The 16,862-nt window shown below is 48.7% G+C and overlaps 1 protein-coding gene across 2 annotated transcripts in view; it reads left to right on the top strand.

The window, feature by feature from the left end:
* Positions 1-16,862, top strand: part of LOC137524122 (uncharacterized) — an 88,375-nt gene that overhangs the window by 54,402 nt on the left and 17,111 nt on the right. For both annotated transcript variants that reach the window (XR_011022635.1, XM_068243657.1), the window contains exons 12-15: positions 2,145-2,501; positions 3,961-4,263; positions 5,697-6,047; positions 6,133-6,444. Coding sequence is in view for 1 of the 2 variants with exons in the window: in XM_068243657.1 (XP_068099758.1) it covers positions 2,145-2,501; positions 3,961-4,263; positions 5,697-6,047; positions 6,133-6,444 (1,323 nt within the window). In the remaining variant the exon portion in view is untranslated. The remainder of the gene's footprint in view (positions 1-2,144; positions 2,502-3,960; positions 4,264-5,696; positions 6,048-6,132; positions 6,445-16,862) is intronic.

Genomic DNA, 16,862 nt, shown 5'->3' with positions numbered 1-16,862 from the left:
TCTATTTATAGCAGTTGATACGGCGCACCAAAACCTGCCAATGTCAACTACAGTGTCAGAGGTGCAAGAAGGGGATGGGGAACAGTTTGTTAATGATTACCACTATTCAAAGTATCTATAGAAGTGATTATTATGAGCACAGGATCAATAGAGAGCTAATACTGTAGTTGAGGGAGGGCCCAAGGGCCCAAGGGCCCCGATGCGGTCGCTACCTCTGCACCCCCTATTGCTACGCCCCTGCCTCAAGCGGCTCTGTTTGTGCTGTAGGCGGAGAAAAGGCTTCCTCTGCATCACTCTCACATTCAGCATCTCCTTGTGTAACGTGCGCCAAATGGTCGAACTATGCACAGTGACTCCATCTGCAGCAAGATGATGTTGCAGGCCTTTGGTGCTGATCTGTGGGTTGACTCTGACTGTTCTCACCATTCGTCGCTTCTGTTTATCCAAGATTTTTCTTGGTCTGTCACTTTGAGCCTTAACTTGAACTGAGCCTGTGGTCTTCCATTTCCTCAATATGTTCCTAACTGTGAAAACAGACAGCTGAAATCTCTAAGACAGCTTTCTGTATCCTTCCCCTAAACCACAGGTGTCGAACTCCAGGCCTGGAGGGCCAGATCCATGCCAGTGTTTAGCATGGACTGAGAAAGAAAGGAATGTGTTCTACCTGATGGACCATACCTTTCCTGATTCAGACCCATCAATTCATTTGAGCTGTATCAAAAATGTGTGAGGATCTCGGCCCTCGTAGGACCGGTTTGACATACCTGCCCTAAACCATGATGGTGAACCATCTTTGTCTTCAGGTCATTTGAGAGTTGTTTTGAGACCCCAATGTTGCCACTCTTCAGAGAAAATTAAAAGCAGAGGGAAACTTACAATTGATCCCCTTGAATACTCTTTCTCATAATTGGATTCACCTGTGTATGTAGGTCAGGTGTCACTGAGCTTACCAAGCCAATTTGAGCTCCAATAATTAGTTCTAAAGGTTTTGGAATCAATAAAATGACAAACAGTGCCCAAATTTTTGCATCTGCCTAATTTTATATAAACAATTATTGCGCACTTTCTGTAAATCCAATTAACTTCATTTCACTTCTCAAATATCACTGTGTGTGTCTCCTATATGATATATTTCACTGACATTTTTTATCGTAACAACCAACGATTTATGCAGGGAAATCATGACGATTAACAAGGTTGCCCAAACTTTTGCATCCCACTGATATGAACCGCTGACCCACCTGTATAATTTAATTAGTGGCAGCCGCTATCACTCAACTCCTCCTGGGATCAGCTGCTGTCCCCCTCTGTGTTCTCGGTGTCGCCTGCCATGTCCCTGGTGTGTGTCCTGCTTTGCTCCCTTCCTGTGAATGTAAGTAGCAGCGGCAGCCATGGGCATCACTCACCTGATCCATGGAGCCTGCATGATCAGCCGCTTGTCTCTTTCATTCCTTCCCCCTAGTGCCAGCATTTCCTGGTTACGTCATTATAGACGTGACCACTAGGGGGCTTCTTCCACCCCCTACTGTAGATCTCTATCTGGTCCTGCTCTGCAGCTCTGCTTGGATGTGCTTTAAAGAGAAGGTCCAGGCAAAAAAAAAAAGAGTTTCACTTACCTGGGGCTTCTACCAGCCCCATGCAGCCATCCTGTGCCCTCGTAGTCGCTCACTGCTGCTCCAGTCCCCCGCTGGCAGCTAGTTTAGTTTTTGCTGACCTCAGAGGTCGGCGGGACGCATTGCGTACATTTTTACGCATTCCCGCAAGTGCAGGAACATTAACACATACATTTGTACACGTTAGTGGTGCAACGCGTAAAAATTTACGAGACTACGATGACTACGAGAGCACAGGATGGCTGCATTGGGCTGGTAGAAGCCCCAGGTAAGTGAAACTCATTTTTTTTTGCCTAGACCTTCCCTTTAAGAAAGTAGGTAAGAAAGTCCAGAATATAGTAGTCTGTTTGGTTACCTCCTTGGCCACAAAGAGTAAAACCACAACTTTCCCAGTTAATACAATGAATGACCTATTCCACTTCTAATGCATCTTCTCCGTGAATGGAAAAGGTTCTGTAAATTGCTGAGAAACCTAACATCTCTAAGTTTACATATTGATTGTTGCTCTGTGATTTATGTTCTTACCAATAGATGAGCCGAGATTCATTGTTGGGGAGATTAAAGGACCCTGTCGGTGGTTTCATGGGGAGAAGGTCACCCTATACTGTTCAGTGTCAGAATGCTCTGCAGACACCCAGGTGTTCTGGAAGGTGGAGGAGACAAATGGAAAGACAACAGAAATAATCAGCACTGGAAAGGATCTAATATCTGGCTCTGGTTACACAACATCTAAGGAGATGGATGAGTCTGATAAAGGACTATACAACATGACCACAATGCTGACACTTGTGCCATCTGTGGCCAGACACCTTGGGGTGATTATTTCCTGCAACATCACCTCTAATAAGGAGACAACAACCCAGAAATTTCAACCTAAATCTATCTCTGGTAAAATAATTGTCCATTATTGTGTGTTGGCAATACTAGTTTTATCATCAAAAATAGTAGTTCCATTTTTTACCTTTGTCCAAGTTTTCTTTCCTATTTTAACTCATAATATGTTTAGCATGTACCTGGACTTTCCACTCCACACTACAGTTAAAATAAAATCTTTCAACCAATTTAAGATATCCCCTTCATGGTGTAAGAGCCAACCCCTGTTCTAAGAACGTTCATTCAGCTGCTTCTTGAAAATGGTTGGAGCTTAGTGAAGGTCAGTCATGTCCAGGAGAACTCATGGAAAAGCATGTGGTTTGTTCAATCAGCTGATAGATTTGATGGGATCACATCCTGCTTTAGCACATGATCATGACTAGCAAATAAGAGACTTACATATCTATCACCTGACCAAACTGATCACATCCTTTTCCATAAGGTCTCTTAGGCATGACCATCACTATTGAAGTTTGGTGAATGGGAGCAGAAAGTTATAAACCCATGGCTATTGCATCAGATGATCACATGAGTTATGCAGGCATGCAGTAGCTATGAAGGGTCTTAAAACACCCCCATACAGACATAACTAAATAAATTAGGCAATGGTTTATGTAGCTGACTGCTCCAATTGATTTTTTTTTAAACATGTCAGAGTTGGAGTTACATGTTGAGGCTTTTTAGACCATGTCAATTCACTTTGTTGGAAATCTTTTGTACCACCACTAAAAAAAGTCCAGACAATATGTTTCTAGTGTTTGCTTATGCTCTGAAAAACTAGGGCATGTCTATGGATTATGTTGCGGTCAGTTTTGAAGAGGTTTGTCCCCATTTCCTGTCTCTGGATTACCAGTCATCAGTAGTAGTTTTTTTGTTTTATTTTTGAACAAAAATGTGTAATTTATTTAACTCTGTAAGGGAAAAAATTGCCCATGAATGATTCCTTACCATTGTTCTGTTAATCAACTAATTTTGACTAATATGCCTCCTGGAAAATTTAGATTGTTGCTCATACAGCGCGCTGTTTTATGAACAAGCTGGCACATCATTGCTTTCCAGCGGATCTGGAGGTTTGTGTAGCTTACAGGGATAACAATGGTTAATTTGCATATTTCAGCAGTGATACACTGGGAGACATCTCAAGCTCACTCCAACCTGAATTATCGCAAATTCTTTCTGTTTTAAGAAAGCAAACTTTTGTTTTCCATAGCATTTTAGTAAGAGGGCTTTTTGGATCATTGTAGCCCCTTACACACTCCAATGAGTTCTGGTTCACCATGAGCTTGCTGGTTAGTCTGTACCTATGATTTGAAGGGCAAACACTTGTTAACACTCAGATGTATACATCAGTGGGGACACCAGAACGTATATGCAGTTACTTATCCTGCTGGAAACATCAAGTTTTAGAGGTAGAGGGCCTAGAGGCGGAAAAGTAATGTGTGTTTGGCTACTGAAACATTTTCATCTCCATTAGGGAAGCTACAAGTCCTGGAACCTGTGAAGACAAAGCTGGCTGATGGTGGGAATGTCCTCTGTACTCTGAGCCTCCAGAATCTTTACCCCAAACAAGTGAAGGTCACCTGGACATCAGGAGGTGAACAGCTGAAGTCCACAGAGGAGTATACAGAGAACAGTGACAAGAAGACATATAATGGTCAGAGTCATTGTACTGTCCCAGGAAAGCTCCTACTAGATCCCAGCTTTACTCTCAGTGTGACCTGCAGCCACAAATCTCTGGAGAAGCCTCTATCACAGGACCTGACATGGAGAGATAAGGGTAAGAGCAAGATGGTTTGTTGTTGTTCTAGATGATTTCCAACGTCCTTCAGCACCTGGAAAACAAACACTTTTGATATATATTGCACATCTTGGTAATCACAACAAGGTTTGTCCCACCGACTGCATAATCTTAATGTTGATTTTCCATTTACCAAAAGTTATACCAGCTACTGAGGCTGTAGAAGAGACCTGATAGAAAATCTCTCAGCTCAATCTTAGCCATAGGCGCTTGGTACATCAAGCTGTTAAGGTTGCCATACATCAGGCGACTTGGTGGCCGATTGACCATTTGATTCGATTGTTATAATCGAATTGGATGAAAATCGGTGCCGCCAAGTGAATGCCCGACGGGCATAGTCGATTGCGCATGCTGTAAGATGTTGGGCCAACTTACTTGATCAGGTAGGCGTTGGTAACTTCATGCAATGTCAAGACGATTGAATACAACGAAACCCCCAATGCTTTCCCCCTTAGGTTAAGTTCCCCTAGGCAACCACGTGGCATGCGTGTATAGTGAGCAGAGTGCTCTGCTTGTCCCCACTGGTGCCAGTGGGGACAAGCAGAGGTGGCGGACAAGTAATATATATCTTGCACTGGGCACGGGGGGGACACTTATCATTAGGGGGGACAGCATTGGGTCGGCGAGTCGGCGGCAGTGGTCAATTTCGGATCAATTTCAGCATGAAACTGATCAGGAATCTGCCTGTGGTGTATGGGCAGCTGACAGACCTCTCTCTTATCATATTAGGAAAGAGACAGATTAGTCTCTTGGTCGAATCTGCTCCTCATTGCTAGATGTATGACTACCTTTACCCACCAATATTGATCTGGTATCAATAAGATTGGCCACAATGTTCTCCTAACAATGACTAATTCTTAGTATGAGAATATGAGAACCTTAGCCAGAGGACTTATCAATAAGGGTTTAATATTCAAAAAGTGGGTCAGAGGAGAGCATATGTGAAAAATGCAGACATACTTTACAGATGTCTGAAAATTTGTATTTGAACTTATTTTCCGATGTCTGCTCTGGCCACCCTCTTGCAGTGAGAAATCCCGAACGTGCCATTCTATATTTTATATGATAGGTTATTCTAAATAAAAGTACCTTCCCTCCCTCCAGAACAGATTCTCCAGATCAAGTATTACATGTTCACTCATGTTGTGGGTGGGGAATCATCATAGCCACACGTTTTATAAGACCTCAGTTTCTAAGAGTGAATATGGAACTGGGTGTGAAGATTTGGGGGGCCTTATCTAAGTTTTACTGGGGAGACCAGAATTCCTATTTTATTTAGACAGCAAAAAAATATGTTTATTGCTCGTAATTCGTTTTGTTGGAAGATACAGTATTTTGCATACATTAAGTTAGTTTGTTTTTCTTAATCAGTTGTTTACATTATTTTTAGAATTGTTGCTTTGTTTTTGTAGCTTTTGCCTGGTACCCGGAGATTGAGGCGGTCCCCATATCTCGTGTACTAATGGACAGATGGACCACCGTGCAGTACAACATCTCCCGCTACTTCCCTGGTGCTGTGGCTGTGAGCTGGTACAGGAGGGAGAGGGGAGGTCGGGAATGTGTTCCTCTCCCGGATAATAAGGAGAAGTACCAGATAGAAGACATCACACACCAGAGGCAGCAGGATCACACCTATTCCTGTACAGCCAGACTGCGGTTTAAACCATTACCGAAAGACCAAGAGTCAGAGATCATCTGCAGAGTGGCCCATCCCAGCCTGAAGGCACCAATAGAGAAGAGCTCAGGACCACTACATGTCCAGGGTGAGGGAAGTAGCATATATATCCAATACATGAAAATATGCCACTGGCCTTTTTTTAATTGTTATTCATGTTTTTTCATTTTCAGCTAAACCGAAAGTCAAGAAACCAGTAAAGAAAATTCTGGGCAAAGGGGAGGTGATATTCACTCACCTTCTGGAGAACTTCCATCCTAAGCAAATGGAGATTAATTGGCATTGTGGGACAGGAGAGCAGCTGACACAAAGCTGCCAATCACAGGAGACATATAGACCTAATATGGATAGGACATTCAGTGTTACAAGTGTATGCCGAGTTCCGGATAATCTCTTGCACAGTCCGGACTCCAGAGTGCGAGTGACCTGGAGACACGAGTCCATGGATGACCCTGAATACAGGGAATTATCTGTAGGAAATAAAGGTAAGAGATACAGGATGAGTATTGTATTCCTCTGTTTCATAACTGTTATAGTTACGCCTTCTTTCCCCACATATTGTTGGAGCAACACTCATTCTCTGAGTTGTATTTAAATCAGGTTTGAATTTCAGGATGTTTGTCAATGGCTACTAGAGTTGGGCCGAACGGTTCGCCGGCGAACGTGGTTCGCGCGAACGTAGGTGGTTCGCGTGCGGGTACCGCACGCGAACCTTTTGCGGAAGAAGTTCGGTTCGCCCCATAATGCACTGAGGGTCAACTTTGACCCTCTACATCACAGTCAGCAGGCCCAGTGTAGCCAATTAGGCTACACTAGCCCCTGGAGCCCCACCCTCCCTTATATAAGGCAGGCAGCGGCGGCCATTACGGCCACTCGTGTGCCTGCATTAGTGAGAGTAGGGCGAGCTGCTGCAGTCTCTCATATAGGGAAAGATTAGTTAGGCTTAACTTCTTCCTGGCTGCATACCTGTTCTGTTCAGTGAGCCCTCAGCCCACTGCATACCTGTACTGTGATCCTGCCACTGCATACCTGTTCAGTGATCCTGCCACTGCATACCTGTTCAGTGATCCTGCCACTGCATACCTGTTCTGTTCAGTGAGCCCTCAGCCCACTGCATACCTGTACTGTGATCCTGCCACTCCATACCTGTTCAGTGATCCTGCCACTGCATACCTGTTCTGTTCAGTGAGCCCTCAGCCCACTGCATACCTGTACTGTGATCCTGCCACTCCATACCTGTTCAGTGATCCTGCCACTGCATACCTGTTCAGTGATCCTGCCACTGCATACCTGTTCTGTGAACCCGCCACTGTATACCTGTTCTGTTCAGTGGACCCGCCACTGTATACCTGTTCTGTGAACCCGCCACTGTATACCTGTTCTGTTCAGTGGACCCGCCACTGTATACCTGTTCTGTTCAGTGGACCCGCCACTGTATACCTGTTCTGTTCAGTGGACCCGCCACTGTATACCTGTTTAGTGAACCCGCCACTGCATACCTGTTGTGTTCAGTGAACCTGCCACTGCATACCTGTTCTGTGAACCCGCCACTGTATACCTGTTCTGTTCAGTGGACCCGCCACTGTATACCTGTTCAGTGAACCCGCCACTGTATACCTGTTCTGTTCAGTGGACCCGCCACTGTATACCTGTTCTGTTCAGTGGACCCGCCACTGTATACCTGTTCTGTTCAGTGGACCCGCCACTGTATACCTGTTTAGTGAACACGCCACTGCATACCTATTGTGTTCAGTGATCCTGCCACTGCATACCTGTTCTGTGAACCCGCCACTGTATACCTGTTCTGTTCAGTGGACCCGCCACTGTATACCTGTTCTGTTCAGTGGACCCGCCACTGTATACCTGTTCTGTTCAGTGGACCCGCCACTGTATACCTGTTCTGTTCAGTGGACCCGCCACTGTATACCTGTTTAGTGAACACGCCACTGCATACCTATTGTGTTCAGTGATCCTGCCACTGCATACCTGTTCTGTGAACCCGCCACTGTATACCTGTTCTGTTCAGTGGACCCGCCACTGTATACCTGTTCTGTTCAGTGGACCCGCCACTGTATACCTGTTCAGTGGACCCGCCACTGTATACCTGTTCTGTTCAGTGGACCCGCCACTGTATACCTGTTTAGTGAACACGCCACTGCATACCTATTGTGTTCAGTGATCCTGCCACTGCATACCTGTTCTGTGAACCCGCCACTGTATACCTGTTCTGTTCAGTGGACCCGCCACTGTATACCTGTTCTGTGAACCCGCCACTGTATACCTGTTCTGTTCAGTGGACCCTCCACTGTATACCTGTTTAGTGAACACGCCACTGCATACCTATTGTGTTCAGTGATCCTGCCACTGCATACCTGTTCTGTGAACCCGCCACTGTATACCTGTTCTGTTCAGTGGACCCGCCACTGTATACCTGTTCTGTTCAGTGGACCCGCCACTGTATACCTGTTCAGTGGACCCGCCACTGTATACCTGTTCTGTTCAGTGGACCCGCCACTGTATACCTGTTTAGTGAACACGCCACTGCATACCTATTGTGTTCAGTGATCCTGCCACTGCATACCTGTTCTGTGAACCCGCCACTGTATACCTGTTCTGTTCAGTGGACCCGCCACTGTATACCTGTTCTGTTCAGTGGACCCGCCACTGTATACCTGTTCTGTTCAGTGGACCCGCCACTGTATACCTGTTCTGTTCAGTGGACCCGCCACTGTATACCTGTTTAGTGAACACGCCACTGCATACCTATTGTGTTCAGTGATCCTGCCACTGCATACCTGTTCTGTGAACCCGCCACTGTATACCTGTTCTGTTCAGTGGACCCGCCACTGTATACCTGTTCAGTGAACCCGCCACTGCATACCTGTTGTGTTCAGTGAACCTGCCACTGTATACCTGTACTGTTCAGTGAACCCACCGCATCAGTGCGCATACCTGTGCAGTTAAGTGAACCCACCTACCTACGTGAGTGCACGCAGTGTGATATACCACTCCGTGCATACCCAATATGGACAAAACAGGTAGAGGAAGAGGAAGAGGTAGTGGCAGAGGCAGAGGAAGGCCACCCGGCAGGTCTGCGCGAGGTCGTGTAAATGTAATTTCGTGTGGACCTGGCCCACAGTACAGTGCTCGGAAGAAGGCACGTCCCATCACCTCCCAAGATTGTCAGGACGTGGTTGAGTATTTAGCGACACAGAACACCTCATCTTGCTCAGCCACCAGCGCTACTACTAGCACCACTTCCGCTGCATTTGACACTTCGCAAGAATTATTTAGTGTTGAAATCACTGATGCACAGCCATTGTTGTTACAGCCAGATGAATTTTCACCAGCTCATATGTCTGAGTTACGCGGCAACACTATGGATGTAACGTGTCAGGAGGATGAAGGACCTACTGATGGTGCAAGTTTGGATTTGTCTGAGGCAAGCGAAGCTGGGCAGGATGACTACGATGATGACGGTAATAGGGATCCTCTGTATGTTCCCAATAGAGGAGATGAAGAGGGGGACAGTTCAGAGGGGGAGTCAGAGAGTAGTAGGAGGAGAGAAGTTGCTGAAAGAAGCTGGGGCAGCTCTTCGTCAGAAACAGCTGGTGGCAGAGTCCGGCACCATGTATCGCCACCTATGTACAGCCAGCCAACTTGCCCTTCAGCATCAGCTGCTGAGGTCCCCATAGTGCCCACATCCCAGGGTGGCTCAGCGTAGTGTTGGGCGAACATCTAGATGTTCGGGTTCGGGCCGAACAGGCCGAACATGGCCGCGATGTTCGGGTGTTCGACCCGAACTCCGAACATAATGGAAGTCAATGGGGACCCGAACTTTTGTGCTTTGTAAAGCCTCCTTACATGCTACATACCCCAAATTTACAGGGTATGTGCACCTTGGGAGTGGGTACAAGAGGAAAAAAAATTTAGCAAAAAGAGCTTATAGTTTTTGAGAAAATTGATTGTAAAGTTTCAAAGGAAAAATTGTCTTTTAAATGCTGAAAATGTCATGTTTCTTTGCACAGGTAACATGGTTTTTACCGCCAGGCAGTCATAAATGTAATAAAGATAAGAGGTTCAATAAACAGGGACCGGTAACGCTAACCCAGCAGCAGCAGCAGCACACGTGATGGAACAGGAGGAGGCGCAGGAGGAGAAGGCCACGCTTTTTGAGACACAACAACCCAGGCCTTGCATGAGGACAAGAAGCGTGCGGATAGCATGCTTTTTACCGCCATGCAGTCATAAATGTAATAAAGATAAGAGGTTCAATAAACAGGGACCGGTAACGCTAACCCAGCAGCAGCAGCAGCACACGTGATGGAACAGGAGGAGGCGCAGGAGGAGAAGGCCACGCTTTTTGAGACACAACAACCCAGGCCTTGCATGAGGACAAGAAGCGTGCGGATATAGCAGCAATGCTTTTTGCCGCCATGCAGTCATAAATGTAATAAAGAGAAGAGGTTCCATAAACAGGGACCGGTAACGCTAACCCAGCAGCAGCACAGAGCACACGTGATGGAACAGGAGGAGGCGCAGGAGGAGAAGGCCACGCTTTGAGACACAACAACCCAGGCCTTGCATGAGGACAAAAAGCGTGCGGATATAGCAATGCTTTTTGCCGCCATGCAGTCATAAATGTAATACAGATGAGAGGTTCAATAAACAGGGACTGGAAATGCTAACCCAGCAGCAGCAGACATGATGGAACAGGAGCAGGCGCAGGAGGAGAAGGCCAAGCTTTTTGAGACACAACAACACAGGCCTTGCATGAGGACAAAAAGCGTGCGGATATAGCAATGCTTTTTGCCGCCATGCAGTCATAAGTGTAATACAGATGAGAGGTTCAATAAACAGGGACCGGAAACGCTAAACCATCCCAGATGTTCATTGGTCATGTTACTTGGTTGGGGTCCTGGAGTGTTGCGTAGTCGTTTCCAATCCAGGATTGATTCATTTTAATTTGAGTCAGACGGTCTGCATTTTCTGTGGAGAGGCGGATACGCCGATCTGTGACGATGCCTCCGGCAGCACTGAAACGGCGTTCCGACATAACGCTGGCTGCCGGGCAAGCCAGCACCTCTATTGCGTACATTGCCAGTTCGTGCCAGGTGTCTAGCTTCGATACCCAATAGTTGAAGGGTGCAGATGGATTGTTCGACACAGCTACGTCATCTGACATGTAGTCCTTGACCATCTTCTCCAGGCGATCGGTGTTGGAGGTGGATCTGCACGCTTGCTGTTCAGTGGGCTGCTGCTGCATGGGTGTCAGAAAATTTTCCCACTCCAAGGACACTGCCGATACCATTCCCTTTTGGGCACTAGCTGCGGCTTGCGTTGTTTGCTGCCCTCCTGGTCGTCCTGGGTTTGCGGAAGTCAGTCTGTCTGCGTACAACTGGCTAGAGGAGGGGGAGGATGTCAATCTCCTCTCTAAAGTCTCCACAAGGGCCTGCTGGTATTGTTCCATTTTGACCTGTCTGACTCTTTCTTCAAGCAGTTTTGGAACATTGTGTTTGTACCGTGGATCCAGAAGGGTATAAACCCAGTAATTGGTGTTGTCCAGAATGCGCACAATGCGTGGGTCACGTTCAATGCAGTCTAGCATGAATTGAGCCATGTGTGCCAGAGTCCTACCAGAATCCTCATCATCCTCTTGTGAGCGTTGTGATAGTTGTTGTGATGCATCATAGTCGTCACCTTCCTCCTGGTCTGCTTCTGCTGACCATTCGCGTTGAATTGTGGAAGTCCAACGTGCACCGCTCTGGCCCTCGTCAGTGGTGGCATGAAATTCCTGCTCCAACTCCAGCTGTTCCTCCTCCTCTTCTTCGTCATAGCTGCTGGGGCCAGCGTTCCCTGAGGCGGATGGCCTGATGTTGGTACCATCACGCTGATCGTTTTCTCCTTCAGATTCCCCCAGTTGCATCATGACAGCTGTTTCCTTGATTTTTAACATCGACCTCTTCAGTAAACACAGCAGTGGTATGGTAATGCTGACTGAAGAGTTGTCACTGCTCACAAGCAACGTGGATTGCTCAAAATTTTGGAGGACTTGGCAGAGGTCCAACATGTTGGCCCAATCGGATCCACAGAAGCTTGGCAGCTGGCCGGATGCGCCTCGGTACTGCGCCGTCATGTACTGGACCACTGCACTCTTCTGCTCGCAAAAGCGGGCTAGCATGTGCAGCGTAGAATTCCAGCGCGTAGGGACATCACACAGCAAGCGATGGTGGGGGAGATTGAAGCGCTCCTGCATCTTGGCGAGTGCCCCCGAAGCAGTACTGGAAGTTCTACAATGTTTGGCCACTCGACGCACCTTCAACAGAAGATCGGCCACGCCTGGGTATGTCCTCAGGAACCGCTGAACTACTAGGTTCATCACGTGCGCCAGGCAAGGGATGTGTGTCAGCTTAGCCAACCTTAAAGCGCGAATGAGATTACTCCCATTATCACACACAACCATGCCCGGTTTCAGGTCCAGCGGTGCCAGCCACAAATCCGTCTGTTCCTTTATTCCCTTCCAAATTTCCTCCCCTGTGTGCTGCTTATCCCCAAGGCAGATCAGCTTCAGCAACGCTTGCTGACGCATGCCAACAGCTGTGCTGCACTGCTTCCACGATCCTACTGCTGCTGGGTTAGCGTTTCCGGATGAGGTACAGCTTTGAGATGCATTGGAGGAGAAGGAGTCAGAGAGGTAGGTGCTGCTGTTATCCAGTGGGAGGGACGGCGGTGCAGCTGTTTGTGGCGTGGGCAACACCCGTGCCGTAGCAGGTGAGGAATCGCTGCCAGGCTCCACAAGGTTCATCCAGTGCGCGGTAAGGGAGATGTATCGACCCTGGCCGAACGCACTCGTCCAGGTGTCAGTGGTGAGGTGAACCTTGCAGGCAACGGCATTCTTCAAGCTTCGGGTTATTTTGCTGACCACGTGCTCATGCAACTCAGGCACTGCAGAGCGTGCAAAGTGGTAGCGGCTGGGAACCACGTAACGTGGGATGGCCACTGACATCATGCCCTTGAAGCTGTTTGTCTCCACCAATCGATATGGCAGCATTTCGCAGGCCAGAAGCTTGGCTATGCTGGCTGTTACTGCCACGGCCCGGGGGTCATTTGCTGGCAATTTCCTCTTGCGCTCAAACATCTCCGACACAGACAACTGAACCGTAGCGCTGCACACGGAAGGGCTGTTGGTTGTTGTGTTTGAAGAACACTGGGAGACCTCAAGAGCACTACTCCGGAAAGTGACAGTGTCAGCGTCGTCTGATGTTTGTGAATGTTGTGAACCACGCAATGGCTGGGCTACTGCTGCTGCTGAGGCGGGTCTGGTGAACCCAAGGGAGGCAGTGTTGTTTCTGGTACCCTGTCCTGACGCGTTTGCCCAAAGAGTGGGATGTTTGGATAGCATGTGACGGCTCATGCTGGTGGTGGAGAGGTTGTTAATACTTTTCCCCCTGCTCAGGCGGGTCTTGCACACCTTGCAAATCGCCATGGTAACATCCTCAGTGCAGTCTTCAAAGAAAGCCCAGACTTTGGAGCACCTGCCTCCTTGCTGGCGATTTCTGTTTGCTCCTCTTTTGCCTCTCACTTGAACTTCCACGCTTGTGGTGCCTGAAATTGCGCACCGCCTACCTTGTGGCACAAGGCGAGCTCGTGCAGCAGTGGGTTCTTCAACAGACTCATCTGTGCTGCTGCTACGACGGCGATGTTCTCGTTCACAAACAAAATCTGGGTCTCTGTCCACATTGTCCATACCCTCCTCTTCCATCTCCTCAAACTCGTCATATGTCATTGTGGGCCGCCGCCGTGGAGTAGAGCTCCCCACAACAACCTCTGCGCAGCACACTCCAACGTCGTCTTCCAGATCTTGTCGGCCAACTTCCTGCAATTGCAACCCCTCCTGCCCAAATTGCTCTGGGATTTGGGTTTCCGAGTCCTCTTCGGACTCGCCTTGTATTTCAGTGCGCGGTGCATTTCCTACAGTTAACGGTTGTGAATCCAGGCACAACATTTCTGGCTGTTCCTCCATTGACCTTTGAAAGGTGGAAGTTTGTTGGGCTGGGAATAGCTCCTGCGAATACCCCATTGTGTCCTGAGGTAATTCATCGGACTGGTTATCTGGCAGTTGTGTGCGTGGTGTCGCTGCCGGTTGTGTCAGCTTTGTGCCCACTGGCTCCTTGTAACTGGCTGAGGACTCGGACCTCGTGCGTGATGTGCTGGTGCTGCTTAACCCACTGCTGGACGCTTGAGAGGTCATCCAAGTAATTATCTGGTCCTGTTCTTTTGGATTTGTGAGGGTTGTTGTCCTGGACAACATGGGCGGTATTGAGTGGGTTTTCTTGGGTGCTCCCCTGTGGCCTGTACGTGAACCGTCAGGGGAAACACCTCTTCCCTTGCCCCTCCCTCTTTCACCGGATTTCTTCCTCATTTCACTTATCCTTACAGTACACGCTGACTGGCAGCAGTACAGTGGCAGTACAGAAATGCTATACAGTACCACTATTCCCAGCAGCGACACAGAGCACAATGCTATACAGTGACGGGTGAGCGGTGTACCACTATTCCCAGCAGCGACACAGAGCACAATGCTATACAGTGGCGGGTGAGCGGTGTACCACTATTCCCAGCAGACACAGAACAGTACACAGAATGCTATATAGTGTGGCTGAACGAGCGGTGTACTACTGTTCCCAGCAGACACAGAACAGTACACAGAATGCTATATAGTGTGGCTGAACGAGCGGTGTACTACTGTTCCCAGCAGACACAGAACAGTACACAGAATGCTATATAGTGTGGCTGAACGAGCGGTGTACCACTATTCCCAGCAGACACAGAACAGTACACAGAATGCTATATAGTGTGGCTGAACGAGCGGTGTACTACTGTTCCCAGCAGACACAGAACAGTACACAGAATGCTATATAGTGTGGCTGAACGAGCGGTGTACTACTGTTCCCAGCAGACACAGAACAGTACACAGAATGCTATATAGTGTGGCTGAACGAGCGGTGTACTACTGTTCCCAGCAGACACAGAACAGTACACAGAATGCTATATAGTGTGGCTGAACGAGCGGTGTACCACTATTCCCAGCAGACACAGAACAGTACACAGAATGCTATATAGTGTGGCTGAACGAGCGGTGTACTACTGTTCCCAGCAGACACAGAACAGTACACAGAATGCTATATAGTGTGGCTGAACGAGCGGTGTACCACTATTCCCAGCAGACACAGAACAGTACACAGAATGCTATATAGTGTGGCTGAACGAGCGGTGTACTACTGTTCCCAGCAGACACAGAACAGTACACAGAATGCTATATAGTGTGGCTGAACGAGCGGTGTACTACTGTTCCCAGCAGACACAGAACAGTACACAGAATGCTATATAGTGTGGCTGAGCGAGGTACACAGTGGCAGTAAACAATGCTATATATAGTGTGGCTGAGCGAGCGGTGTACTACTGTTCCCAGCTGCGACACACAATGACTGGGGGGGACCCTGGCTAGCGTGGCTGGAGCGTGAACTACCCTGCCTGCCTACCCAAAGCTAAACCCACAGACAAATGGCGGAGATATGACGTGGTTCGGGTATTTATTTACCCGAACCACGTGACCGTTCGGCCAATCAGAGCGCGTTCGGGTCCGAACCACGTGACCCGTTCGGCCAATCACAGCGCTAGCCGAACGTTCGGGGAACGTTCGGCCATGCGCTCTTAGTTCGGCCATGTGGCCGAACGGTTTGGCCGAGCACCGTCAGGTGTTCGGCCGAACTCGAACATCACCCGAACAGGGTGATGTTCTGCAGAACCCGAACAGTGGCGAACACTGTTCGCCCAACACTAGCTCAGCGGTGTGGAAATTTTTTAATGTGTGTGCCTCAGATCGGACCAAAGCCATCTGTTCGCTCTGCCAACAAAAATTGAGCCGTGGAAAGGCCAACACTCACGTAGGGACAAGTGCCTTACGAAGGCACCTGGAGAAAAGGCACAAACAGCAATGGGATGGCCACCTGAGCAAAAGCAGCAGCAGCACACAAAAGAAAAGTCACCCTCCTTCTCCTCTTCCTCCTTCAGGTGCATCATCTGCTTCTGCCGCTTTCTCCCTTGCACCTTCACAGGCACCCTCCTCCACTCCGCCTCTGCCCTTGAGCGGTTCCTGCTCCTCTGCCCACAGCAGCAGTCAGGTGTCCGTGAAGGAAATGTTTGAGCGGAAGAAGCCACTTTTGGCCAGTCACCCCCTTGCCCGGCGTCTGACAGCTGGCGTGGCGGAACTGTTAGCTCGCCAGCTGTTACCATACCGGCTGGTGGACTCTGAGGCCTTCCGTAAATTTGTGGCCATCGGAACACCGCAGTGGAAGATGCCAGGCCGCACTTATTTTTCGAGAAAGGCCATACCCCAACTGCACCGTGAAGTTGAGAGGCAAGTGGTGTCATCTCTTGCGAAGAGCGTTGGGTCAAGGGTACACCTGACCACGGATGGCTGGTCTGCCAAGCATGGGCAGGGCCGCTACATTACCTACACAGCCCATTGGGTGAACCTGGTGGTGAACGATGGCAAGCAGAAAGCGGCGGACCAAATTGTGACACCTCCACGGCTTGCAGGCAGGCCTCCTGCCACCTCCTCTCCTCCTGCTACATGCTCTTCGCTGTCCTCCTCCTCCTCCTTGGCTGAGTGGCAGTTCTCCTCTCCAGCTACACAGCCCCAGCTCCGCAGGGCCTATGCTGCATGCCAGGTACGACGGTGTCACGCCATCTTAGACATGGCTTGTCTCAAAGCGGAGAGTCACACTGGAGCAGCTCTCCTGGCTGCTCTTAAGAAACAGGTGGATGAGTGGCTGACCCCGCACCACCTGGAGATAGGCAACGTGGTGTGCGACAACGGCAGCAATCTGCTTGCCGCTTT

The sequence above is a fragment of the Hyperolius riggenbachi genome, chromosome 7 (genome assembly GCF_040937935.1).
Source record: "Hyperolius riggenbachi isolate aHypRig1 chromosome 7, aHypRig1.pri, whole genome shotgun sequence".
Classification (NCBI taxonomy): Eukaryota; Metazoa; Chordata; class Amphibia; order Anura; family Hyperoliidae; genus Hyperolius; species Hyperolius riggenbachi.
Note: the sequence above shows the minus strand (reverse complement) of the source record. Positions and strands in the feature narration are given on the sequence as shown.